General features: G+C 38.6%; 8 protein-coding genes across 11 annotated transcripts; 4 read left to right on the top strand and 4 right to left on the bottom strand.

The window, feature by feature from the left end:
• Positions 1-319: 319 nt before the first annotated feature.
• On the top strand, positions 320-5401 carry LOC103849092 (heat shock protein 90-6, mitochondrial). Of its 2 annotated transcripts, none has more exons than XM_009125914.3 (20): positions 320-719; positions 854-1048; positions 1342-1415; positions 1508-1633; positions 1735-1828; positions 1913-1996; positions 2093-2236; positions 2340-2453; positions 2581-2640; positions 2776-2850; positions 2934-3038; positions 3188-3328; positions 3418-3510; positions 3623-3700; positions 3839-4093; positions 4178-4280; positions 4358-4532; positions 4617-4722; positions 4803-4892; positions 4991-5401. In XM_009125914.3, the coding sequence occupies exons 1-20, from the start codon at positions 606-608 to the stop codon at positions 5162-5164; spliced, it is 2400 nt and encodes a 799-aa protein (XP_009124162.1). In that variant the 5' UTR covers positions 320-605; the 3' UTR covers positions 5165-5401. The 2 variants fall into 2 exon arrangements, with proteins under 2 accessions (XP_009124162.1, XP_009124159.1); XM_009125911.3 differs by having other exon boundaries at positions 321-719; positions 845-1048.
• A 151-nt stretch (positions 5402-5552) lies between these two features.
• Positions 5553-8449, top strand: LOC103849086 (protein OBERON 1). The gene is made up of 3 exons (XM_009125903.3): positions 5553-5750; positions 6350-7415; positions 7712-8449. Exons 2-3 carry the CDS (start codon positions 6362-6364, stop codon positions 8323-8325), a joined length of 1668 nt encoding a protein of 555 aa, XP_009124151.1. The 5' UTR covers positions 5553-5750; positions 6350-6361; the 3' UTR covers positions 8326-8449.
• Positions 8450-9967: 1518 nt separating this feature from the next.
• On the top strand, positions 9968-11845 carry LOC103849078 (splicing factor ESS-2 homolog). The gene has a single exon (XM_009125896.3). The coding sequence runs from the start codon at positions 10064-10066 to the stop codon at positions 11555-11557; it is 1494 nt and encodes a 497-aa protein (XP_009124144.1). The 5' UTR covers positions 9968-10063; the 3' UTR covers positions 11558-11845.
• Positions 11846-12108: 263 nt separating this feature from the next.
• Positions 12109-13527, bottom strand: LOC103849069 (thymidine kinase a). The gene is made up of 4 exons (XM_009125892.3): positions 13072-13527; positions 12857-13001; positions 12667-12788; positions 12109-12571 (listed from the first exon to the last, which is right to left on the bottom strand). The coding sequence occupies exons 1-4, from the start codon at positions 13221-13223 to the stop codon at positions 12286-12288; spliced, it is 705 nt and encodes a 234-aa protein (XP_009124140.1). The 5' UTR covers positions 13224-13527; the 3' UTR covers positions 12109-12285.
• A 724-nt stretch (positions 13528-14251) lies between these two features.
• Positions 14252-17536, top strand: LOC103849048 (heterogeneous nuclear ribonucleoprotein 1). 3 transcript variants are annotated; one of them, XM_009125868.3, is made up of 4 exons: positions 14252-14497; positions 14727-14952; positions 15410-16631; positions 16958-17536. In XM_009125868.3, exons 2-4 carry the CDS (start codon positions 14731-14733, stop codon positions 16972-16974), a joined length of 1461 nt encoding a protein of 486 aa, XP_009124116.1. In that variant the 5' UTR covers positions 14252-14497; positions 14727-14730; the 3' UTR covers positions 16975-17536. The 3 variants fall into 3 exon arrangements, with proteins under 3 accessions (XP_009124116.1, XP_009124131.1, XP_009124125.1); XM_009125883.3 differs by having other exon boundaries at positions 16918-17536; XM_009125877.3 differs by having other exon boundaries at positions 14262-14497; positions 14720-14952; positions 16958-17531.
• LOC103849039 (polygalacturonase) lies at positions 17292-19796 on the bottom strand. Its single transcript, XM_009125861.2, has 4 exons — positions 19653-19796; positions 19246-19551; positions 18497-19015; positions 17292-18391 (listed from the first exon to the last, which is right to left on the bottom strand). Exons 1-4 carry the CDS (start codon positions 19761-19763, stop codon positions 18137-18139), a joined length of 1191 nt encoding a protein of 396 aa, XP_009124109.1. The 5' UTR covers positions 19764-19796; the 3' UTR covers positions 17292-18136.
• A 719-nt stretch (positions 19797-20515) lies between these two features.
• On the bottom strand, positions 20516-24017 carry LOC103849030 (60S ribosomal export protein NMD3). Its single transcript, XM_009125855.3, has 2 exons — positions 22424-24017; positions 20516-22165 (listed from the first exon to the last, which is right to left on the bottom strand). Exon 2 carries the CDS (start codon positions 22163-22165, stop codon positions 20636-20638), a length of 1530 nt encoding a protein of 509 aa, XP_009124103.1. The 5' UTR covers positions 22424-24017; the 3' UTR covers positions 20516-20635.
• A 250-nt stretch (positions 24018-24267) lies between these two features.
• On the bottom strand, positions 24268-26049 carry LOC103849020 (polygalacturonase). Its single transcript, XM_009125846.3, has 4 exons — positions 25885-26049; positions 25486-25791; positions 24884-25402; positions 24268-24707 (listed from the first exon to the last, which is right to left on the bottom strand). The coding sequence occupies exons 1-4, from the start codon at positions 25993-25995 to the stop codon at positions 24450-24452; spliced, it is 1194 nt and encodes a 397-aa protein (XP_009124094.1). The 5' UTR covers positions 25996-26049; the 3' UTR covers positions 24268-24449.
• Positions 26050-27598: the final 1549 nt, after the last annotated feature.

Genomic DNA, 27598 nt, shown 5'->3' with positions numbered 1-27598 from the left:
GTCCAAATGTTCCGAGAAACATCATGGAGATGAGACATGTTTTGGCATATAGCTCATTTCATGTTTCTTGTTTGGAGATTATCACTTTTATTATCCTCTTGGATGGATGATGATCTCTTCATCGAGTCTGCCTTATCTTCATTCTTAGAAGATCATCACATTCTCCATCATTCCTCATCTGCTATGCCTGATGATATTGAAGAGAGCAATAAAAAATGACTACTCGGCCCAAAGGATCCATAATACTTTAAAATTTCTTAGTTCTGGAAAGAAAAATAAACCGATTGTCAGCAGTTACATGATGATTGGTTATGGACAACAAAACGACAAACATAGGAGGGCGACGATGCCCATTTATGACTCCTGACGTTGCGAGGCAATACTTGTCCAAAGCATATCGTTAGCCATTTGGGTTTTCAAAAAAAAAAAAAAAACTCCATCCCGGTTCAAAATCGTACCGGGTTCGATTGTACTTATCCTTAAACCGTAATTACAATTCACATCGAGAAGCTTCGCCTTGAGCTCAAAAACCCTACTAAAACCTTCTTTCCTCCGCCAATCGTTTCTTCTTTGCTCAGTGCTACCAATATCGAAAGGCTGCGACTATGCTCAGGCTCTCGAAGCGTTCCGTCTCTACTCTCCTTCGCTCCGGCGACAGAAGCTTCCGCGTCGCCGCCGCCGCAGGGACTTCGATTCACCGCTCTTCCCCATCTTCCACGGTATCATCCTCACTCAATCCCCTTCGTTTCCTGAATCTGAATCCCCAATTGGCTTCCGTATGATCATGTGATTGGATCACACTGCCAAATTTGGCTATTAGCTAATTGGATTACATCTGTATTAGGATGCGAAGAGAGGTGAGGCAGAATCGAGATGGTACTCGTCTTTAACCAATGGAAAGTGTAGGAGAAGTGAGTCCTTGGCTCATTTGAACATGAAAGCCAATTGGTTTATGGGATACCGGAACGAATCCAGCGCTGCAGCTTCAGACTCTTCCTCTCAGGCTCCTCCTCCTCCTCCGGTTGAGAAATATGAATATCAAGCTGAAGTACGTTCTTTTTTTTTTGTTTAGTTGACTTTTGTTATGTGATAACTTTTTTTTTTTGGCTCTTGTTTAATACAAACGGGAGGTTAGCACTTTTGTTTGGTTGACTTTATGTTTGTGATCAATTCTGTGTAACTCATGTTAGATACAAACAGCAGTTAGCATTTTTGTTTAGTTGGCTTTATGTTTTTGATCAAGTCTGTGTTTTACTCGTGTTTGGTTAGAATTTTTGTTTAGTTGACGTTTTGTTTGGTGATAAGTTCTGTGTGTTACTCATGTTTGAATACAAATGGCAGGTTAGTCGCCTCATGGACCTCATCGTTAACAGTCTGTACAGTAACAAGGAGGTGTTTCTTCGGGAGCTTATCAGGTATCCTTTGTCCTGATTTATATTTGAGTGTTTTGATAATTGAGTTCCTTATGTTCGTTTTTAACAGTAAACCTCTATTTGTTATCCAACAGCAATGCTAGTGACGCATTGGATAAGTTGCGTTATTTGAGCGTTACAGACCCTGATCTTTCAAAGGATGCTGCTGATCTTGATATACGCATCTATGCAGACAAGGAGAATGGAGTAATAACCCTCACGTAAGTCATAATAGATTTTTTTGCTTTGAAAATATAAATTTCGTATAGAGCACTGGTGAGTAGGGGGTTAACACGTTGTCTGTGCTTTTTCACTTTCTCAGTGATTCAGGTATCGGTATGACAAGACAAGAACTAGTTGACTGCCTTGGGACTATCGCGCAGAGTGGAACTGCCAAGTTCTTAACAGCTTTAAAGGTCCTACTGGTTTTTCTGATTCTACTGTTTCCCAATCTCATCTGGGAATCATAAACAACTAAGCATTTTTTGTAATAACTTCAGGATAACAAGGATGCAGGTGGTGACAACAACTTAATTGGTCAATTCGGTGTGGGGTTCTATTCAGCGTTCTTGGTTGCTGATCGGGTAACTTCTTATACTGAGATCTCTGTGTACTCTGATCATTTTATATGCTCACCTCTTCACCAACTGAGTAATGTGTCACTTCTCTATATTCTGAAGGTCACTGTGTCGACGAAGAGCCCAAAGTCTGATAAGCAATATGTATGGGAAGGAGAAGAAGGCTCAAGCAGTTATACCATTAAGGAAGAGACTGATCCCCAGCTAATCATTCCTAGAGGAACACGTATTACTTTGCATCTTAAGGTTCGTAATGCTTTGCTATTCTTTTGTACGCTCAACTGAATATTTGTTCTGTCAACCCTACATCCTAAACCAACTCGTTGTTTTCTTGTGGTGCCTAATGTAGCCGGATTACAAAGGATTTGCAGATCCAGAGCGGGTTCAGAAGCTCGTGAAAAATTATTCTCAGTTTGTTTCTTTCCCTATATACACGTGGCAGGAAAAGGGATACACAAAAGAGGTATGATCAACGTGATGGCATATATCTAAACTTGAATATCGCATAAATGCCCAAGTTGCTCAGTCTACAAGGGAATGCGCTGAAGACAATTAATCTTCTTTTGCATGCGTGGTTCTCTCTTATACAGGTTGAAGTTGATGATGATCCAGCTGAGTCAAAACAAGATAACCAGGACGACCAGGCTGAGGTATATTTGTTTTTCTTTTCCTCTTCTTAGAATTGTCTTGTTCAGCATCAAACAAATACTCCGATCAGAATCAGAGAAGAACTAGATGTGCAAGGATAGCTGGCTAAGAGTTCATGTTCTTTTCACTTATAACAGAGGAAAAAGAAGACAAAGAAGGTTGTTGAGAGATACTGGGACTGGGAACTGACTAATGAGACACAACCAATTTGGGTAAGGACCGCTCAACGTGTCTTGTGGGTACTCGGAATGAAAAATATGGAATCATTTTACGAGCTCTCTTCTCTTTATTGCAGCTCCGGAACTCTAAGGAGGTGACAACAGAGGAGTACAATGAGTTTTACAGAAAGACTTTCAACGAGTATTTGGACCCATTGGCATCATCCCACTTCACAACAGAGGTACGTTCTTCACGGGAAAACATCTGTTGAAATAGCACATCTCCATCAAACAACCGAAACAGATTACGCGTTGTATCTGTTGAAAATGTTGACACCACGTTGATCCACTATTGATGGATTGTTCTTAAATTCTCTTACCGATATTGTAGGGTGAGGTCGAGTTTAGGTCAATCCTTTACGTGCCACCTGTCTCACCAATGGGGAAGGATGACGTGGTTAATCAAAAGACAAAGAACATAAGGCTCTATGTCAAGCGAGTATTCATTTCAGATGATTTTGACGGGGAGCTGGTGAGAATAGTTTCTCCATGTGTGGTCTATCAAGAGACGTGTCTTTCTACTTTGTACTGATATCCACTTGTGTGGTGCTTTTTGAACAGTTTCCTCGGTACTTGAGCTTCATTAAGGGTGTTGTGGACTCACACGATCTCCCACTTAATGTTTCCCGTGAAATTCTTCAAGAAAGTCGCATTGTAAGTGCTAATATCCATTTTTATGCAAAACCTTCAACATATATGTTCTGTTTTGGTTTGGTTTAAGTGTTGTTGTATTGTTATGCTTACGTTTTTGTATTGTGTCTTAAAGGTGAGGATCATGAAGAAACGTCTGGTGAAGAAAGCTTTTGATATGATTTTGGGGATTTCCTTGAGTGAAAATAGAGAAGTATGCATCAGAACTCTTGATCCCTTCTACTTATATTTTATCTCCTTTTTTCGTCCCGTTACTAATCACTGCTATGTTCTTGTGATGATTTTCCTGACGAGTGAGAATGACACCGTTACACTGTTTACTTAAACACAGGACTATGAGAAGTTTTGGGATAATTTCGGCAAACATCTAAAACTAGGCTGCATCGAGGACCGTGAGAACCATAAGCGTCTAGCTCCATTGCTTCGATTCTTCTCCTCCCAGAGTGAGAATGACATGATCAGTTTGGATGAATACGTCGAGAATATGAAGGCTGAACAAAAAGCTATATATTACGTTGCTTCCGACAGCATTACAAGTGCTAAGAATGCACCTTTCCTCGAGAAGCTTCTGGAGAAGGAACTTGAGGTAACACTTCTTACCCCTTTGCAAATATTCCCATTAATTCTTAGATGAATAGGTGATTGATATTTCTCTGTTGTGTGATTATAGGTACTATATCTGGTTGAACCCATTGATGAAGTTGCCATACAGAGCTTGAAATCTTACAAGGATAAGGACTTCATCGACATCAGCAAGGAAGACTTAGACCTAGGCAAGTGTTGGATGCAATTCCCTTACTCCCACTTAATCGCATAATAACACTTCCCGGCTGTGATCTTGTATTGACAGGTGACAAGAACGAGGAGAAAGAGGCAGCTGCCAAAAAGGAGTTTGGGCAGACATGTGATTGGATAAAGAAACGATTGGGAGATAAGGTTGCCAGTGTTCAAATTTCGAGCCGTCTCAGTTCATCGCCATGTGTTCTTGTATCTGGTAAATTTGGTTGGTCAGCCAATATGGAGAGGTAAGATCTAACCAAATTACTAATTGAGAACTTGGGTTGTGCATTGTTCATGGTGAAGTAATGGAGAATATGTTATCTGGACAGGCTAATGAAGGCACAATCAGCTGGTGACACAACAAGCCTCGAGTTCATGAAAGGGAGAAGAGTGTTTGAGATCAATCCTGACCACTCGATCATCAAGAACATAAATGTAATCATTCATCATTTAACCTTCTTGGCTATCAGAATAAATTTAATGGGCGTTTTCAATATTGACCTGTTTTTTTACAGGCTGCTTACAAGAGTAACCCAAATGATGAAGATGCGATGAAAGCCATAGATCTTATGTATGATGCAGCGCTAGTGTCTAGTGGGTTCACGGTAAGCCTCTACGTGCAGTCTATATCAACACTTGTTTCCTTCTCTTTCTTTAAACTGAGATTGGTAAAACATTGGTTGTTGTTTCTGAATACGTACAGCCCGAGAATCCAGCAGAGCTCGGCGGAAAGATATATGAGATGATGGATACTGCTCTCTCCGGGAAATGGTCAAGCCCCGAGGCCCAGCCGCAGCAGCATATGGCACAATCTCACAACGCAGAGCTGTTGGAAGCTGAAGTCGTTGAACCAGTTGAAGTGGATGGGAAGAAATGAACAGAAGTCTAATAATATCCACGTCCTGCTACAATTCTCAAGTTATTTTCTTCTTTTATTATAGCAACATCATAAGTAGAACCCCATGATTTTGAATTTAGCTACATCAATAATATTCTCTAGCTATGTTGGACATACTGAGAACGTTGAGCTTGTTTGTGTTAACTCCTCGGTTGGATGTCATAACTTATAAGATTCGTATGTGTTCAAAAAAAAAAAACCTTATAAGATTCGTTATTTGGGGTTTAATTGCGCAATATTAGAACTATTTGGGACTTCCTGGTGATATTAAATTAAATACAGGGGCGGTGTTAGCGTATGAAATGGATTGGTTTGAGACGGGGGCCCGACGTAAGCGTTGGGAAGATACATCGCGCTCAAAAAGTCAACACAAATTACCGGCTGGTCAGGTTACCGTTATGTACTACAAACCGGCAGCTGTACGTCTTCATTTATAGTTTAATACAAACAAAAAAATGAAAAGAAGTTTCCATTTTTTTTATCTTTAAGCTTTCCCTTAGGTCTTTCTCACCATTGTTCTTCATCCTCTGCGTGCGACTCGTAACGCTCTCCAGTCATCTCTCCGGTGAGTCTTCCGGTGCTCCCTCCGGCAGCTCTTTCTCCGTATTCTAATATTTTATTTATTGTTTGGAGTTTTTTCTGTTTACAATTTAGCAAAATCATTTTCATGATTTGGTTGTTGAAGTTAGACGCTGCTCCTCGAGATTCTAAGAGAAAGTTTATAACTTTATAGATCGTGCTTTTTGAGGCTGCTTCATTCAGTTATGATTGTTTATCTTTTACTCCCGATTTAAAAAAGATTCGTGTTTGACTTTTCTAGCGTTCATTCCACGACCCAGACAGATTCTATGAACTTTCATTCTAGACACTGTTTTGTGTTAGGCTGTTCTGTCTTTATGTTTTTTGAGCGGCCACCAGTGATTGATCTCAACTCAGTTGAACGGAGGATGTGTATTTCTAGATGATAGGCTCAATTTTTGTAAGCTCAAAACGTCATTTAGTTCGTATAGATCATACTTCTTACAGATGTTAATATGTTATCACTTCAGTTAGATTGTCTGATTTGCACATGTAACTGTTCTTGCTTGTTTCTGTATTGTGTGTCGGTGTGAAAGGTTTTTCCTTTGGTTTTAACTTAAATGTAATTTTCCTCTCTTTTTTCAGGACTTTTAATTGATGGGAACATCATCTGGATCCAACCTTCCTCACCAAATGCTACCACCACGCCAACAGCTCCAAACCGTTCTCTCCCTCGCATCTTCCGATCCACCTCACTTGTCACGGTCCAGCTCCGGCATCGTCCGTGAATCTCCAGCCGAGAGCGCCAGCTCTCAAGAGACCTGGCCAACCTCAAAGTCCATCATGGCAAAGAAGACAGAGAGCGGAGGAAAGTCAGGTCCTGATAAAGTCTCACTACAGGACATAGCTAGAGAGAGAGTGGAGTTAGTCTCCGAGAGAATGCTCCGCTTACCAGAAGGCTACCTCGAGGAGTTAAAGAACGGTCTCAAAGCTATCCTCGACGGAAACGGTTCTCAGCCCGTTGAGGAGTTCATGTTTCTGCAGAAGTTCGTTCAGACACGTTCGGATTTGAACTCGAAGACGCTTGTGAGAGCTCACAGAGTTCAGCTAGAGATCCTCGTGGTTATAAAGACTGGTATTCAAGCCTTCCTCCACCCGAACATCAACCTCTCCCAAACCAACCTCATCGAGATCTTCTTGCACAAACGATGCAGAAACATCGCTTGCCAAAACGAGCTCCCGGCCGACGACTGTCGCTGCGAGATGTGCGCCAACAGGAAAGGCTTCTGCAACCTCTGCATGTGTGTGATCTGCAGCAAGTTCGACTTTGCTGTCAACACGTGCCGCTGGATAGGCTGCGACGTGTGTTCTCATTGGACTCATACGGACTGTGCGATTAGAGACGGAGAGATCTCGATGGGAGTTTCGGCTAAGAGTGTGTCTGGAATGGGAGAGATGCTGTTCAAGTGTCGAGCTTGCAACCATACCTCTGAGCTGCTCGGTTGGGTTAAAGATGTGTTTCATCACTGTGTGCCGAACTGGGACAGGGAGGCCTTGATGAAGGAGCTTGATTTTGTGCGTAGGATATTCCGTGGGAGTGAAGATACGAGAGGTAGGAAACTGTTTTGGAAGTGTGAGGAGATTATTGATAAGATTAAAGGTGGATTAGCAGAAGCAACAGCTGCTAAATTGATACTTATGTTCTTCCAAGGTAAGCACTCTCACTATATACAGTAAAAAACTTTATAGTATTTTATTTTGATTATATATATTTTTATAAAATAAGAAAAAGTTGATTTTACCACATATGTTGATAAACTATTAGAAATTTGACTATTATATTGGCTATATTATATTATTTGGTGTATATGAAATATGTTTCATACAATTTAAATGTGGTTTTAGATATAATTTACTAAAATTATCAGTGAGATAATTTTATTCTCCTGTTGTTACATAGATTGTTTTTATTAAGTTGCTGTCCTAACTATGTTTTTGTGTGTGAAGAAATTGAATTGGACTCTCCAAAGAGCCTTGAAAACGGAGACAGTGGAGGGATGATAGCACCACAAGACGCATGCAACCGCATTGCTGAAGTTGTGAAGGAGACACTGAGGAAAATGGAGATAGTGGGGGAGGAGAAGACAAGGATGTACAAGAAAGCGAGGTTGGGGCTCGAGGAATGCGAGAGAGAGATGGAGGAGAAGGCAAAAGAAGTAGCGGAGCTGAAGATGGAGAGGCAGAAGAAGAAACAACAGATTGAGGAAGTAGAGAGGATAGTGAGGCTGAAACAAGCGGAGGCAGAGATGTTTCAGTTGAAAGCCAACGAGGCGAAAATGGAAGCGGAGAGGCTGGAGAGGATTGTGAAGGCGAAGAAGGAGAAGACTGAGGAGGAGTATGCGAGTAACTACCTGAAACAGAGGCTGAGCGAGGCCGAGGCAGAGAAAGAGTATCTGTTTCAGAAGTTGAAAGAGCAAGAAAGTGGTGGTAATGGTGGTGGTGAGGCCTCACAGTCTGTGATGTACTCAAAGATCAGAGAGATGCTGAGTGGGTACAATGCACCGTCGCCAAGAGTTGATCCAAGATCAAACCAGAGAAACCATTTCGGATCCAATCCTTGAAATGTTTGTAATTCATGTTCAGCTTCGAATCAATTACTGTTGGATTTGCATGCGTGTTAACTGTGAAGTCTTGTAGTCGTTGTATTTTATTAATGTTTTAATACCTGGTGACTTTTGTTGACTACGTACTCCCTCTTCTTAAATATCGTCTAGAAACGTTTAACCATATTTAAAAAAAAAATCGTTTAACATTTAAAGCTTTAACTAATAAATTATTTTGTTAATAATAATAAATTAAAATATGTTTTTATTAAATATATACAATAAAAATGTACAATAATACTAATACTTGTTAAATTTTAAAGTTTAAAATGATATTTAATACTCTCTCTGTTTTAGAGAATTTTTGTTGTTTTAATATGTAACATGTTTTTATTTTTATAGGTAATTTGTCATAATATTTTTTAATTTATTTTGCAGTTGGTTAAATAATTTTTAATTTATATTTTAATAATATTTTTTAGATATAAACTAATTTTCTTAGTAATTCTTCTAATATATTAAAAGGGAAATACAAAATTGTATTACCTCTTAGTTTTACCATTTATTTACAATGGCATGCCATTGAAGCATTTATTAAACCTATATTTAAGTATGTTTATCTTTTTTTAATTTAAATTATAGATTTTTTTAATGAAATCTTAACCAAAATAGATTTTTTCCAATATATTTCAAAAGTTAATGATTTGATTGGTGCTCACTGCTCACTTATTAATTTCATGTTTGCTCAACATTTACTTTGATTTTTCTTAAACTCTTGTGATATTTTGTTCATTTTGTAAGCTATTACATTTGGGGATCAACTGGTCCAAAATCATTCTAATACCAATGACTTGACTAACAATGAGGTAGTCAAATGCCTACTTACACCATCTTTTGTTGAAATGTTTATGGACATGAGCACATATTATCATCTTTCTAAAATCATGTAAATTATAATGTTATTTAATTTAGTGATTTTTTAGTTCTATTAAATAATTGTGTTATTTATTTTTCCGTAGATTTCATGGTAATCGTATTTGGAATTAAATGAAAATTTACCAAAAAAATATAAAAAACCAATTCTTTAGGCTAAGATTTGAAGATATTTTTTATATTGGCTCTCTGTTAGATATGTAAGTCAAGATTATAGATCATTACAATATGAGAAACTTGAAAATAAAAGTTTCACTATTAACTTAAAATATACTATCATTTTCACAAATGACAAAAATATATCAAGCTTCCAAAAACACTCAAATGCATTTAAATTTTTTTATCATTTTTTTAAAATACTTTATAACTTATTATTTACATCTGCAATTGAATATTTTTAGCATCACTAATACAATACCACTCCTAAAAAGTTATAGGATTAGATGCGTTTCTTCTCTCATATAAATCTGTCAAATAGAATTTACTCAAAACACGTTTCGTCTGATAAAAACTTGTTCTCATGAAATTTTCATAGGTAACTAACAAAACGAAAAAACTATTTGCACTAAGAAATCCTGTCTAGTAAGATCCTAAACCGGTTGTAATACCATAGATCCTAATCCGGTTGTAAATACGATTTTGCTTACTTACATGGTTAGAAGCTGATGAAATCATAATGTAGGGGGCAAAAGTGTAAATATTATAGAAAATAAACGCGTGAAAACGAATTGATAAGGAATCCTCGCCGACGCATTCATCTGCAATCATCGGGTGAACCCTAATCCTCCGATTCTCCGATCAATTTCATCGGATCCGATTCGAGATGTTTCTATCGCCTGGCCACTCTCCACGTCATCTATCTTCCCCATCGCCGTCTTCTAACGCCGACGATGGTCCCCGATCAACCCCTCGCATCTCCTCCTCCTCCTCCTCCTCGGAGATCGCGCCTCGGAACGCTAGAAAGCGGATGAGAGTCCTCGACGAGGACGCGTACGTCGAAGCGATCGAGAAGATCATTGAGCGAGACTACTTTCCCGATATAACGAAGCTCAAAGACCGGCTCGATTGGATCCAGGCGGTTAAAACCCGTGACCCGGTTCAGATCCGAGACGCTCAGCTGAAGATCATCGAGAGGCGTGGGAAGAAGGCGAATCATAACGGCGGGGACACGCTGGGTAAGACTCAGACTCCTGGATCGACTTTCTTGAGAAACTTCACTCCTTTAGATGAGTTTGATGGTAAAACCCCTAGAACACCTAGAGAAGTTGAAGTAGTTGCTAATGATGGTGATGGTGATGGAGATGTAGATGTTAACATGTCGTTAGATGAGTTCTTTAGGAGGTACACTAGTGAGGATAACGATAGCTTTTCGAAGATTCTTGAGAAGGTTAATAAGAGGAAGAAGGAGAAGTATAACTACCTCCTTGAAGGTGAGAATAAGGATGTTGATTTGGAGAGAGACAGGATCACTGATGGTTACGGTACGTCTTATCAGCCGCCGAGTACTTTAGAAGGATGGAAGTATACAGCGAAGAATCTCCTCATGTACCATCCAGCTGACCGCGGCGAGGCGGCGTTAACCGAAGAGGAGAGGGCTGTGAGGTTAGCTGGGTTGACGAAAGAGATTGCGAAAGGGAACACTCGTTTTCAAGGGAAGACGATTGATTCTAGGCCGCGGGAAGATGGGTCTGTTGAGATTCTTTATACTCCTATCGCGGGTTCTTCCCCTATGCAGGTTAGGGATAGAGACAAGTCCAAAAGGTATGATCTTGATGATTTGAGGAAAACGCCGAATCCTTTCTACGTGGAGTCGGATAAGAGGGCGGGTAATGGTTATAGCTTTGTGAGAACGCCGTCTCCTGCTCCTGGTCTTGATGAATCGCCGTTTATAACGTGGGGTGAGATCGAAGGGACGCCGATGCGGTTAGACCCCGAGGATACACCTATTGATATTGGTGGTAGTGCTGATGGGCCTCACTATAATATTCCATCCGCGCCTGCGAGAGATGTGACGGCGCATTCTTTATCGAGGGACGCGTCGAGGAAGCTGAGGGAGAGGTCGAACAGTATGTTTAAGAAGCCTCCGTTGCCGTCCCCTCATCATCGGAGTGGGAGCGCGAGTCCGAATGTTAGGACGCTTTCGCCCGCTGCTCAGAAGTTTTACAGACGGGCGATTGGGAAGTCGTCTTCTACCGTTGATGAGAGCCTTCGTGCGAGTTATCGTGGAGCGAGTCCTGGTGGTGTGACTCCTAAGAGTGTGAGAAGTGCGTCTAGGTTCGGGAAAGATAGGCTTACCTCTGGTTCCAGGTCGCCTTGATTGTGCAAATGTTATATGATGTTGAATACTTCTGGCAACAAAGGTACTTCTTCTTGTGCTAGATAAGCTGCTTGTGTGCCAAGTTCTGTTGACTCTTTTCAAATGGAATTTTATCTCTCGTCGCGTTTTCAATTTTAATTTCCACAGCTTCTCTTTTTTTCCTTAATAGCTCATTTTATGCTCCCAGGCTGTTATCGCTTACTGCACTTCAATGTTACAACATTATCACAATGTCCTCTGTTGAGTTTGGGGTTTACTCTCTTAATATCAGTACCCTTTTGTGTGTAATTCAAGGTTCTTTATAGTTAGTTTGTCATCCTCAAGATTGTTCATATTATGGAATAGGCAGTCTTGTGGTGCGACAGCAGTGGAAAGTGGCCTTGACCGAGTGAGACACGCTTGCCAAATGGCTTATGAGAAGCACTTAGACCAAGTAATAGGTTGTATGTATCATGCTATGCTGATAGATTTGCTTTGCGTACTCAGTAAAGCGGTGAAAGTATGCCTAGGATGAGAAAAGGTGCGAACAAAAGCCAGTAGAATGTAATGCATGAAACAAACATGGATCAGAACTCATTCGCTATAAAGAATTCATCAAGCATATAAGTTACATACATGAAACATCACAAGTGAGAATAAACCTAGACAAGTAAAACAAAAGCATACAGAAGAAAAAAAAACAGAATTCACTATCAAACATGACTATAATGTTACTGGTTCCATAGCAATTATGTTTGTATCATAGCAGCAACTGTCTCTACACAAGATTCACTTCTTGCCTTGTCAGAATCCAAGACTTCCTTTGAAGCTTTGACGACAACTTGATTATTATTAACGTAATGCTTGCGACAAACAGGCATATAGACATCAGCTCCGCCAATCAGCTCGGTCCTTGTGTCACAAGTCTTTCTTAAAGTGAAGAAAGCCTTTTGTCCACAAACCTCACACCTAGCAGTTAGCTTCGTCACAGAATCAGCCAAAGGTATAATGTCAAGAACAGCACCAAAGCCCCTTCTACATTTATTGCCAGAAAAAAAAAACCACCTTCAAGTTACAGTCAAACAAAAATTATTCAAATCTGAAAATGTCAAAACCATAGAATCAAGCACCTTAAATAGTCACCATCAAGGCCCGCAACAATCACAGTTTTGCCATCATCATCAGCGACTTTGCAGCAAAACTCATAAAGGTCTCCAAAGAACTGTGCCTCGTCAACACCAATCACATCAAGCTGACAGTAAAACACACAAAATTTTCAATACAGATCCTTTCTAATAAGACCAAACCAAAGACTTTTACCTTGGCATAAGCATCATGTCCGAATATGTGTGGAAACGACATAAGATCCGGAAGAGTCCAGCAAGGGAATCCGATTCCATCGTGCGTCACCACCGAATCTTTGGCGTATCTCGTATCTTTACTCGACTTCACCATCGCAACACTTCTACATAACCAAAAGGCAAGAGCTTTAGACTCTAGATCACTAAAATGTTGGAGATGGTGAACGGTTTTACCTTCCGGCGTTGATCTCCGACTTGATACGGCGGAGGAGAGAGGTCGACTTCCCGGAAAACATAGGACCTGTGATAACATGAATAGCACCGGACCCGTGATGTTCTTGGTCGGAGATAACATCTCTGGAGATGTCACTGTCGAGGGTCGCCATTAAAGAGACTTTATAAGAGAAGATCGTGAGTATGGGGATGAAGGGGATGAGAAAGGTTGAAACTTTGCTTGTGGGTTTTAGGTAGGGATGATGAGTAACTTGTCGATAGTATTATATAACAGAGAGTCAGAGGTTGAAGAAGGAAGAGAATTGTGGGAGAAGATTTGTCAAAGTCAAAAGATAAGGTTTTTTGAAATTTTTGACTTCTTGGAGGGAAACAATGTTTTATAGGGACCTTTTCAGCTTTTATATTGTGGGCTTAAGCCCAATAAACTTTGGCTTGGCCTTAAGGTGAAATATATTTGTTTTAAAATTATTATTTTTATTAATATTTTTGTGATTAGGTTAAATCAAAATAGTTATCTATATTTTTATTTTAATAAGGTAATTTTTGATACTTTTAACAGTTATACAATTTTATATTATAATAATTTATTTACTTTTTAATCCACATATAAACCAATCAAAATTATCGGTAAAAGCATTAACTTTCAACCGTATAAGTTGTTGAATAACGCTTAAAACTTTAATGGTAACCGTCGTGAAAACTTTTTCAAAAATTTATTCGATATCTTTTAAAAGTCAGATTTTTTGATAATATCTATGAAACATAACTTTACAATATTATAATATTTTGATTTAACTATGGTAATAAAATTGTGTAACAAAACTAATTTAAAAAAAAAAATTTTATAAATTTAAACGTTAAAATACCAATTCAAACACAGATAACCAATTAAAAATAACCCATACACAACCACCAACCTAACAAACATCTTTTATTCAGTACCTCTTTAGTTTAGTCTTAATGGCACTAAATTCTAATTAATCCAAATTTATTTACATTAAGATATAAACTAAATATTCCAATTCTTTTCTTTTTGGTAAACAACTGTAAAAAAACAAAAGGGTAGCGTGTAAGGAAAAAAAGAAAAAAAAAAACAAAACTCCGCAATTTCCTTATTACAAACGCACATGAGCTTGTAATGTAAAAAACTTCCCTTATCATGTATATATACAGACATATCTTCTTCTTCTTGCAATCGAAAGCCTTCGTCTTACTCTTCCTCTTCCTCTACATCTCTCCTCCTCCCCCTCTCTCTCTCTCTAGAGCGCGTCCCCGCGCGTCGTTAGTATGTTCTTATTGACGCCATTGAAATTGAGTTAAATCGGATTGAACTTAAAAAAAAAAACAGATAATTCAAAAATCGTGCCTTTCCTCAGATCTTGACGAGATTCCGCATCTGGGTTTTTTCTCTTCTCTAATCTGATTGGTGGGTTTTCGATATCATCTCGTTTTATGATTATTTGATCTCAGATTTGATTGTAAATCCGTTTCCTTTTTTTTTTGATCAAAACTCTTCTCTTTAGTTTTTGGTTTGTTTAATCTGTTCATGAAAGATCTGTTGTTCCTTAATTGACTGATCAGATTTTCTAGAAATCTGACAACTTTGTGTTCGGTCTGAAAGTTTTGTTCTTTTCTTTTGCTGCTGCAGAGCAAAAAAAAATGCAATCCGACAATGGGAAGCTGTTCATCGGCGGGATATCGTGGGACACCAATGAGGAACGTCTCAAGGAGTATTTCAGCAGCTTTGGGGAAGTGATCGAAGCTGTGATCTTGAAAGACCGTACCACGGGCCGTGCACGTGGCTTCGGCTTTGTAGTCTTTGCTGATCCAGCTGTTGCAGAGATTGTTATAACCGAAAAACATAGTATTGATGGGAGACTGGTAATGTTTCTTTCGTATATGATATGATTCTGTACAATGTAACTTGTTTTCAAAGCTTCTTTATGCAATCAAGCCTCCCATTAAAACCATAGGTCGTTAGCTCAACAAGACCCTAACCATTGTGTCATAGTTGCCTGTTTGAAGTAACCGCTGAGACCGAAACAAAACTAATATTATATGTTGTGGTTTTGGGTTACTGGTTCGGCCTCGAACCTCCTAGTTAGTGAAAATATCACATTTTGTTCCCATTAACCATCAGGTCGGTCTTGAGCATAGCCTAGTGAAACATTGGCCTACAACCCCCAAAATTTTTAGAAAAAAATACAATACTAAAATTTATAAAACAAAAAATAAATTATATAAAATATTTACCAAATTGTCTATAGTCCCCAAAATTTCAGGACCGGCTCTTTCATCAAATAGTTACATTTTGAACTTTATTGATCTTTGTATGCAGGTGGAAGCGAAGAAGGCTGTTCCTAGAGATGACCAGAACACAGTTAGGAGCAACAGCAGCAGCATCCAAGGATCACCAGGCGGTCCAGGAGCTCGAACAAGGAAGATATTCGTCGGAGGATTACCTTCTTCCGTCACAGAAAGCGATTTCAAGACCTATTTTGAGCAGTTCGGGACACCTACCGACGTGGTTGTTATGTACGACCACAACACACAAAGGCCTAGAGGGTTTGGATTCATAACTTATGACTCCGAGGAGGCCGTTGAGAAAGTACTGCTCAAGACGTTCCATGAGCTTAACGGTAAAATGGTTGAGGTGAAGCGAGCTGTTCCGAAGGAGTTGTCTCCTAGTCCAGCTCGTAGCCCTCTCGGTGCTGGTTACAGCTATGGGGTTAGTAGAGTTAATAACCTCTTGAATGGGTATGCTCAAGGGTTTAGTCCCGGTGCGGTTGGTGGATATGGGCTTAGGATGGATGGTCGGTTTAGTCCGGTTGGTGCTGGGAGAACCGGGTTTGCGAATTTCGGTTCTGGTTATGGGATGAATGTGAACTTTGAGCAAGGGTTGCCCACAGGGTTCACTGGAGGTAATAGTTTTAACGGAAATGTAGACTATGGAAGAGGAATGAGTCCTTACTATATTGGTAACACGAACCGGTTTGGTCCTGGGGGTGGTTATGAAGGAGGCAATGGAGGAGGAGGAGGAGGGAACTCGTCTTTCTTCAGTTCGGTTACAAGGAACCTATGGGGAAACAACGGTGGTCTGAACTCAAACTCCAATACATACATGGGAGGAACAACAAGTGGGAACAACACACTAAGCGGTCCATTTGGAAACTCCTGGGGTGCTCCTGGAGGAGGAGGAGGAAGCAATGGTGTTAGCAACGAGAGTATGAAGTTTGGTTATGGAGGAAACGGTGAATCTGGTTTTGGATTGGGAACAAGGAACATCGGGCCTAGCAAGGCGGCACCATCATCTTCATTCTCTTCTGCCTCGGTAGCCAATAACACTGGTTATGATGGAGCAGGACTTGCTGAGTTTTATGGGAATGGTGCAGTGTATAGTGATCCCACATGGAGATCATCAGCTCCTGAGACAGAAGGGCCTGGTTCTTTTAGCTATGGGATTGGAGGAGGAGGAGGAGGAGGAGGTCCTTCTTCGGATGTTTCAGCTAGAAGTTCATCTCCAGGTTATGTTGGCAGTTACAAGAGGCAATCAAACAGAGGTAATCTTAGTTCCTAGTGATTATATGCTTAAAGAATGCCATGAGCTTAGCTGATAAGTAAAGGAATAGAATAGGAATGTATAGGTTCCTAATAGAAAGCCTAGATAGGTTCCAAATCACACTATCTTAGGATCTTGAACTAATAGTACATGAAGAAAGCTTCTTTTAGTGCTTTAGATATGTGCTCATGAAGCTAGGAACATAGTTTAATCTTATGCTTTGCTCACAACATAGTCTCTGGGAAGTCTAAGTTATATCTCCCTTTTTCTTCGCCTTTGTGTTGCAGGAATTGCTACTTAGTTTTTGTTTTTACCACGATATTGTAGGCGAGCCATCACGGTGAAGCGATCTGGCGAATCTTTTAGATTATCTTCTCTCCTTGATACAAAAGCCTATGAGGACTAAACTTGATCACACCATCAGCTAGAGTTAACCAGAGAATCACAAAGATTATGGTTTGGTTTTCTAAATTCATTGGTCCTCCTCCTAGGCTTTGTTTTTCTTTCTTTCTATTTTTGTTTTTTCTTTCAGTGAGGGATAGTGGAAACTGTATCAGTCTCTGGCGAGGCTGTTATACATAAGAAGAGTTCAAAACAAAGAAATGAAGAGGATGATCCTTCTTCCTTAGTTTTCTTTATTGTCTTGTAATGGTTCTTGTTCTTGGGGGTTATGTTTAAGGTTTGTGTTTTGAGGCAGATTGTACTAGAGGTTATATGTTTTTCTTTTGTTTTGTGGTTTTAAGGTTTTTTTTGTTTTGTTTTTGATAGTGAGATATTGGAAAAAGGATTTAGCCATTGTAGGGCTTTGGAGAATAAGTCTGTTTGTATGTCTTATGCGAACGCAAACAAACTCGTTTCTGTTCATGTACTTTTATCTTATAGAAACTATTTTTATGTTTTATTTGATTTCTTATCTTCATTTTGTATTTTAAAAACAAATATATAGTCCAATAATGACGAACTTTTATTGATTGAATCTGGAGATCCTTAATTTTGAATTAGAAGAATATTACATGGATTTTTTAGATTAGTATTATGAATCCTAATGAGTAGTTGAATTATGATATTCCAATAATATGTAATTATGTATCCTCCGCATAATTTCTTTTCACTACGTTGATCCCAAAAAAGAAAAGAAAAAAGAAACTTGGGAGGCAAGCCACTACTAACCATCTTGAACTACTGCGGAAGCTTCACTTACACAACTGGTTCACCAATGATTTAGTGACTAGAGTTCGCAATTTGCTCTAACCATAGAATAAATGGCTCATTAGTTATGTAAAACCAAATTTCCCTCGTTGAGGCAAAACTCTATGGCTTGAACCGCTCGAGGCAATTGAAAGATTAATAGTTTTCATGGTTAAAAAATAAAAAAGGCATAATGGATGCATTCATTTTTGAATTAGATATATTAAGAGCATACGTCATATATCATAGTAAATTTTGTATAGAAAATGTTACAATATTGTATGGGTGCTTTAGGTTAATATAGTTTTGAGCTTCTACTTATTGGCCGGGTAGTTTGGTCAGGGGACTGCTGCAAGCTTCAGGGCTCTGAGCTCCCAAGAGTTTGGGACTTACGTTTGAGCACTGGAAAGTCGCTGGACCATCCTCTCCGCTGTACTTAATGTCAATGTCTCCAATCTCGACGTTCTGGCATGGATATCCCTTGCTGCACAGTAGCTTCACTGCATCTTTGTTTCCTGATGTTCCTCTGACATTCTTGAAGCTTATATTCACAAGCTTAATCGTTGATGCTTTCTGTAAATGCAAAACAAAATTAATTTCATAATCAACAGAATAATAATTTTATTTATTTAATATGGCCATTTTATTTATTTAATATGAATTATAAAGATGTGTTACCTTCTTGTTGCATTGGTTCCAAGGGCAGTACTCTTGGTCGATGAGGATTGGGTTGGTAACGTTCTTGACAATGATATCCTCGAAATGAATATCAGAGGCAGTGGTGGAGCAAGCTGCAGAAGGCCATGTCTTGATCCTCAGTCCGTTGTCAGTCTCTTGGAGAGTGCAGTTCACGACCCTAATGCCGCTAACATCTTGCTCTTTGCCGTACCTTCCAAGGCTTCCGACACTGATTCCATGTCCTGGACCGCACGTGACTTTCTCCACGTGAAGGTTACTCGTCCCATCTCCAACGGAGATGCAGTCGTCTCCGGTGGAGATGAATGAGTCAAGGATCTTGACTCCGTCACTTCTTCCCAAATGGATGCCGTCAGTGTTGGGACTGTCTTCTGGAGCGGTGATCTTGATGTTACTCATGGTCATGTTCTTGGCTCCCAGCACGTTGATGTGGAAGTTCTTGGCATCTATGGATGATATGTCTTTGATCTCAGCGTTCTCCACGAAATCAAACCTTATACTCTATAAAAAAACAAAGATAAAATTACATCAATAAGTTGTTTTTTTTCTTCACAAAAGCTAATTAAAATTCTGTTATATTGAGGTCTCAAAACCATCAATACTTTTATTGTTTTCAATTCTTTAATTTTTGTGGGCAAACAATCCATATAGGACTTAAGAGTCTACTCACCATCTAACACCTAGGTAATAATTTCAAAATCTTAAAAACAAGTGAGGACAGAAGCACATACGATGGGAAGTTTCTTGCAGTTGAATGTCTTGTGACAGTTATTGACTCTCCAAGCCGCGTTACCTTCACCGTCGAAAGCTCCACCTCCGTTCAACTTAAATCCATTAATGTTGCCGAAGACAACCCATTTTTCCTTCCCCTGGATCGCGTTACCGTCAGCTTTGACAGTGCCTTGAAGGGTGATCTCGACTGGAGCTTTGCATGGACCCCTCATCTCGATCTCACCAAGCTTGAACTCTCCTTTTGGAATCACCACTTTGCTCGGTGACGGAGATTGGCATGCCGATGTGAATGCTTTCAGAAGTGCCTGCATATATCAGCACAATGAAACTTTAACAACTAAGCCAAAAATGTGGTTTTCTAGATTGCTTGTAACGCAAGAAAGAGGAAAAGCAATATATGACTTACCTGAGTAATATCAGAACCTGAAGAGGAACCAATGCTGAATACCTCAGCATTGGCTGAAAATCCCAGCAAACATAAAATAAATATTGTAGAAACTCCAAAATATGCACCCATTGTTAAAAATATATATTTACTAGTCGTATTACTATTTACAATTAATTATGTTGTGTTGTTTCTTAAATTTGATTTAACTCATGGTTACATTTATATAGTGGGTTGGAGGAAGAGAAGTTCAGTTTAACTTTTCCCACCACCTCTCATTTTTTAGGTTGTGCGTCCCTTGTCTTTGGAATCTGCTGTCTAATTTTATATCTTGAAGGTTAAAACTAAAAAGTGCCTTAACCAATAAATTGTTACTTTTATATAATATTATAAATTTTGGTTGTTTTACCAAGACAACTATAGCTGAAAATGTAACAAAATTTGTTAGCAACTGAACTGAAAATTGAAAATATAAGTAAATTTTCATATAATGATACTGAGTTAATTTTTAAAAAACTTTCATTTTCTTCTGATTATGAACGTTTTATACACTATGTAATGAAGAGGTGCCGAGGTGGTCTCTTTTTCTCAAGTTACATATGTTAAACTCAAAACATATATATATATTAACAACTGATTAATGTACATATCCTACATTACATAGCGTTGAAGACGCAAAATAGAGATCTTAAACTCAAAACACATTTTTAATGAAAGGATTAAAGAGATATTGGATTTGAATGTGAGCCATTTTGTTTCTTTTATATTCCATTGATAATGGCGACAAAGATTGGCTTCACTGTATGATCATCCAGAGTTACAACTATATCAAAATTTCAAACAAAGTATAATATCATCCATGTCCCCTCACAGTTACAACTATATCAAAATTTCAAACAAAGTATAATAATAGCCATAATAGGTCACAGAAAAATATGAAGCTAGAACAAAAACTGTTGAGCATACAATCAAAGCCAATCCTTGAGTGTGTTTTAGAAGGAAAATTACTCATCCATGTACTCTTCATCATCGCCTTCCTCTTCACTAAGCTCAAGCTCAGCAAGCAACTCTTCAATCGGCACAGTCGGTGCACCTTCTCCATCCGTCATTGAAGCAGTCTCATCAGACTCTTGATAATCCTTGTTCTTGTACAACGATACGTTAAACCTCAGCTCAGGGTTCTCTTCAAGATCCCTCAAAAACTCTTCATATTCATTCTCCATCTTCTCTGGATCAACTCCGCGTCCTCCTCTTGACTCGTCCATCTCCATCGGAAGCTTCTTGGTCGTAAACGCACGTGGCTTCCCCTTCTTCCTCTCTCTCTCCTTGTCATAGCATTTCTTGATAAGAATCACTTCAGGAAGCCCCCCATGCAAATCGTCGTTAACATTTGCACCGTAGATATCATACCCTAAAGCTTGATCTCCTGTTTTAAGGATATGTCCTAGATGAGTTTGGACAGTTAACATCTTACCAACTGACTCACGTGCGATGTGGACGTATGATAGAGCGTACTTTTGCCCTCCGACAGTCGCTTCACCAACAGGTGGTTCCACATAAAACACTGAGTACTTCACAAGCTGCCTGCTGGTGAGAGCGGATCGAAACCCGGATCTCCAGTACTGTCTGGCGTCCAAGAACGCACACCTCAAGGTTCTAGGATCAAGCAGCGTGATTCTGTCAGAAACTCTCGTGCACACCACAAGCGGACCAAGGCTTCCTAACCCGCTAGCAACTTTGGAAGGCAGGAAGATAAGATCCTCACGGCAGATAGGACAAATCTTAACGGAGTAAGTGTACTTGTAGTTGTACAAGCTGCTCTTGACATCGTGAGACACTAGCTGCTTGTCCTGACGAGACTCAATGGGAACAACTTTACTCAAAAAGTCAACAAAGTTATCAGCATGCCTTTTATTCCCAAAGAAGAAATCAACCCCTTGATGAACCTGCTTGATTCTTACGGCACGAGAAGCAGCATCGTTCCTGAGAATCAACTGTTCGAGATAAAAGAAAGACCTCCTGTGAGAAACATGCTGCCTAAGCTGAACCGAAGCAACCCACTGATCAGGGTTAGCCTGAAACCTCGAGCAAGACTCGCAGAGATGGTCTCTAACGGTATACTCAACGAGATAAGACTGCTCAAGACCAGCTCCGTTAAGAACCTCGGCTTGAACAGTGAGCTTGAGTTTGATTCTCTTGGAGTGAGGCTCAGTCCAGACGAACTCAGCGTTCGTGAGCCTGACTTTGTTGAGATTCTTGAGCCTCTTGATGCAGAAAGTCAAGAGCTCTTTGGATTCCCATTGAGCTTTGATCCACGTCTTGGGTGGCTGCAAGTAGCAGCCACACTCAGGACAATAGAAGATTTGGACACTCTTCTGTAAGCCTTCGGTGATGTCGACTTGGGAACGGAGACAGTTGACACACATGTTGGCTGCGTTTGGTGGCATAGGAACACCACACTTGCAACACAAGACACTTCCAATGGTTTGCTCAACCTTGAACATCCCTGAATCTTGATACGTTAATGCTGACATCTGTAATAACGATATTAAACAAACAAAATCAACAACACAACAGCACGAGAACGAAGAAACGAATAACACCAGTGTATGATGAAATCAATATAAGAAGTAGAAAACTCGTAAATCAAACTACCAAAAATGGATAACAATTTTTAGATATCTAGTGCCTTGGAAATTACGGTTTTAGAATAAAGATTATTACTAGTTGCAATTAAATCCAGACCGTTCTAGGTTAACGATGGAAACATGAAGGAAGAGTGTGGTACGAACCCTGAGGTAGTTTGAGAGTTTGAGAGAGGCGGCTGGATTCTGAAGGAAGATGAAGAGAAAGAAAAAATGAAAAAGGTGAAAGGCTTTTTTTTTTATTGTGCTTTTTTTTTATTGTGCTTTTTTTTTATTGTTAGGGTTAGGGTTATGTTTAAGCCGGGGCAAAAATATCCGGACCGGACATATCAGAACAGAAATAACCAGACTCGGTTTGACTTTGAGAATACAGTGATTTACAGTTTTTTATTTATTTATTTACATTGTAAAGACATTTTATAAACTCTGGAGAATATTTATTTACACGGTTTTCATCAAGATCCGGTCGGCAAACACCGGTTGATGAAAAACATAATCACATCTCTTCCGCGCAGTCGACAACACTCCGGTGAAGCTCCAGACGCACCACCATGACGACTTTCTACCACCACATTGGCTCTATTTTCAGTTTTCCCCAAAATACAGTAAGATTAGTAGTTTTATTGTCTGTTTTATTCTTTCCTGAAAATTAGTGTTAAAAAGATGTAAAGTGTCCATTTTTGTCATATTCTAAACTTGAGATTCTGGTATGTTAGTAAATCTGTTTTCGTTGTCTGAATTTTTGTATGTGTGGCCTCTTTAATCATGTCTTGTTGTTCGTTTATATTGAAGTGTCTTCTAAGAGTAAGGCTATGCTAGTCAATGTTTTGCAGATGTTTTAATGATGTCATATTCGTGCTTGGAAATAGAATGTCTTAGCTTGGACGAAACTATCTAACTCTCATTAGGAAAATGGACTATAATGTAATTGTTTCTTATATATTGGTGTATGGTTTTTCTTACTACATGAAACATTCAGAGATGAATAATTCAGATTCCCAAGAGGAGGTTTACAGAAAAAGAACTCACTAATGCATTGAAATCTAAGTAGTTTTGCATGATTACAGAAAACGGTGTACATGTACATTTTCATGAATTTGACTACATCTTGAATTTGTGAACCTATGGTGCAAGATACTGAGAGTAATAATAGCAAAAATATATTGCATTGTTTGATCAAAATGTCTACTGTATAAGAGCTGTTGAAAGGAAGAAATGTTCATCATATTTTAGGAATCGGAGATGTACAACAAAAGATGTACGCAAACTGAGTATCCAGATGGACACTCATATTGTGTACACACACCATTGTCCATATTTATTTAGGCCATACACACACACTCATGTTAGTAGGTATTTAAAATATCAGTAAGATTTGGTTTCACTGTGGAGGATCATCTTGCCGTTTTCGTATCCACACTAGACTAGAGTGCAACCAATGTTATATCTGCAGTAAGATTTGATTTTATCCAAACCATTTTGAGAATAATAAGACCCCTTCGCCTCCAAGATGATCCTCCACAAACGGGGTCACATCATACACCTGAACTCAAAGTAAAAAAGAAAAAACCATGTATCTCTAGTGTCAATTATAATCAAAGAAGTAATCCACCAGCAAAACAATATACTCTAAATATCACTAGAACGATATCTCACTCGCTTAAACCAAAATGCCTGAACTCCTTAAACTACATGAATCAAGAAAAAGATGTACAAGAACGCATCATTCTCTATTATCTCGATAAGACGTCCCAAGAATATTCCCCAATAAGCCAGCGAATCAACTCTACTGGTAAATGAATTGTGGCTGTAACTTCCGTCACCATAATTCGATTCGCGATAAGAATAACTATTTACAGTGATTGGTTCCTGGCAACCATCAAATAAAAATAGACATGGATCAGAACACTTATTGTCAATTAATAAGAATTTTTAAAAGAAAATTAAGCATGTTATAAAAAAAGAAAATCATATATGTGTAGAAAAGATAGATAAATCTTTTTAGTTTTATTAAATCATAATGCACTCACACATTATGTGTTGGCATCGATAGAAACATTTTTTTTGTTACAGCTTTGTAAAAGTCTCCTTACGTGACTTGAAAAAGAATTAGAAAAAGAATAAACAAAATTGGATGTGGAAGCCCTAGTGTGTTGATATGAGCTTCAACATTTTACTCTTTGCCAGGAGCCTTGACCACAGGTCCAACGCAAGCCTTTGGGTTCTGGGTTCCCACAAGCTTAGGTGTGACGTTTGTGCACTCGAAAGTGGGTGGACCGTCAGGTCCTGTGTAGTCAATGTTAATGTCTCCAATCTCAACGTTCTCACATGGATGTCCCTTGCTGCACAATAGTTTCACTGCGTCCTTGTTCCCTGATGTTCCTCTAATATTCCTGAAGGTAATGTCCACCAGCTTAATTGTTGATGGTTTCTGCAAATAGAAAAAAACTTTGGGAATCATAATCATATATATGTAACCTCAACCAAAATGGTGAATGCTAAATATCTAGAAAACCATCAGAATAATATGTTTGCTGAGCCAATTTATCCAATTTCATAGAATACGGTGATAGTGGCAAGACATAGAATCTAATAAAAGATACTTACGTTCTTGTTGCATTGGTTCCAAGGGCAGTACTCCTGGTCGATGAGGATTGGGTTGCTAACTTTGTTAAGGATGATATCCTCAAAATGAATACCGGCAGCAGTGGTGGTGCAAGCGGCAGATGGCCATGTCTTGATCCTCAGACCGTTGTCGGTTCCCTCGAGGGTACAGTTCTTAACGTTAATGTCAGTGACATCTTGCTCCCATCCGTACCTTCCAAGGCTTCCAACACTGATTCCGTGTCCTGGACCGCACACAACTTTCTCAATGAGGAGATTCTTCATCCCATCTCCCACGGAGATGCAGTCATCTCCTGTGGCGATCTTAGTGTTGAGGATCTTGACTCCCTCACATCTTCCCAAATGGATACCGTCAGTGTTGGGGCTTTCAGCTGGAGCGATGATCTTGATGTTATCAAAGGTCATGTTCTTGCCGCTGATAACGTTGAAGTGGAAGTTTTTGGCATCTAATGAGGTTATGTCTTTTATCTCAGCGTTATCCACAAAATCAAACCTTACACTCTGAAAGATAGCATGCATCACTGAATTATATCATCTTTAAAAAAAGCCATTGGTGTTAATATATTAAAGACAGAAACACCTACGATGGGAAGTTTCTTGCACTCAAAAGTCTTGTGGCAGTTATTGGCTTTCCAAGCTGCATTGCCTTCACCGTCAAATGTTCCACCTCCGTTCAACTTAAAACCATTAATTTTTTCGAACACAACCCATCTATCCTTTCCCTGGGTAGAGCCACCGTCAGCTTTCACGTTGCCTTGCAAGGTGAACTCGATTGGAGATTTGCATGGACCAGTCATCACGGTCTCACCAAGCTTGAAGTCACCTTTTGGGATCAGCACCTGGCTTGGTGCCGGAGCTTGACATGCCGATGTGAATGCTTTAAGAACTGCCTGCAACAATAGCTCCCACGAGCATGTTAATATAAGAAATGGTTTACATATTGATTGGAATGCAAGCAATAAAAAACAAGTGAAGATACTAACCGCGGTAATATCAGAATTTGGAGGACCACCAGCAGTGAACACCTCAGCATTGGCCGAATATCCTAGCAAACATAGAACCAAAATTGTATAGATTCCCAAATATGAACCCATTTTTATTTATTTATTTTTATTTTTTATTGTTTTTTAATTTTGTTTTCTGAGATTTTTACTACGCACCTGCTGCTTTATATAGTGCCTTAAATGGAGAGATATGTTGAAGGCCCATACTTTCTCCCAACGTCTCATTTTTTAGAATGTTTGACCCAGTTTTAAGGAAGTATTAGCTAGGTTAATTTAATTTTGGGAAATTAGCGTTCAATTGTTAGGCATAAGACTTGTTCCACTCGTGTTTATAGCATTTGCATGATACCTCCATTTTTGGGAGGTTAGTTTCTAGCCAACTTATGTTATTACATTTACACCATCTAAAAAAGATATCAAATTGTTAGTAGAATTTTATAAGGTACTAGAACTTAAAGAAATTCAGGAGATTTACGTTCTGATAATCCTGTTGTGCAGGCTGCGGAAAATATATATGGACGTTAGCATTGGTTGGTTTTCAAAATTGTTAATTGCTTCGTTTAGAAAAATTACTACACCACATGAAAAAACTATCGGAATAATGGTTGGCACTGACAATAACAACGTCTATGTAACAAAAGGGATGATCAGAGAATAATGATATATTGACAAAAAACGCATGAACTATGTTCAAGTGCCAAGACTATACATTTCAACATGTTGGAATGGGGCTCGTCATCATCTGTGATTAAATAGGTTCTTGTAGTCAGGCAGAAGTAACTATTTGCTATTAAAATAGTGGGTTTAAAAGAATCCACGAAAATGATGCAAGTGATTCCAATTTTGTATAAGTTAGTCATCATTCAAGGGAAATGTATACAACAAAAAATGATATGATGAAAGAAAAGCAAGAGTGACAAAAAAAAAAAAAAAAAAAGCAAGAATTGCAAATGGTCAACAAATAGTGAAATAGATTTACACAATTCAAAAGGCAAAAGTTGGAACTATTGAACCCAATATCATGAAGGGAAAAAGGCAAACCAGTTCATAAAAGAAATAATTATTGTTATAAAGATGAAGATGTTTATGACTAAGTTAAAAAAGAGCATTTCAAAAGCAAACGAGACGACTTTCGGAGAAGCTGGACTGTATTTGAAAATTAATTGTTTTAGGTGTTTGTTTGTATTTCGTCGTTTCTATTATTGTTTGTCAAATATGTATATGTATTTTGTAACTTTATGCGTTAATATATGTATGTTTGTTGTCAATTTCTTTTTAATCTGGTTTCAAAAAAAAATTTATTTTTAATCTTTGCTTGGTCAGTCAGTAATCGATGACTTTAATTAATGTGGTTCGTGACTTCCGTCTTTTAATAACAAAAATTAATCGTTCCTCATTACTTAACTGCATTGCACTTTTTTTTTTATTTCTTTCAACCACATAATCCTTTATATATAATTGAAAAGCATTGCAACATTTTTTTTGTATCCACGTATCAATACAACAATGATGCTTAGGATCCTTAGAAAAAATAGATGGTCTATCTAAATATATATTATATTTTATTATTAAACTAACTATCAGATTGATTAGTAATATTAAAAAGAATATTTTACATTATTTATCTAAATAAAAGTTACGAAATTACCTAATACGACTACCATATATACGAAAATTAATGATTATGAATAAT

Source organism: Brassica rapa, chromosome A01 (genome assembly GCF_000309985.2).
Source record: "Brassica rapa cultivar Chiifu-401-42 chromosome A01, CAAS_Brap_v3.01, whole genome shotgun sequence".
In the NCBI taxonomy this organism is placed as follows: Eukaryota; Viridiplantae; Streptophyta; class Magnoliopsida; order Brassicales; family Brassicaceae; genus Brassica; species Brassica rapa.
This window is presented reverse-complemented; position numbering and strand designations above follow the sequence as displayed.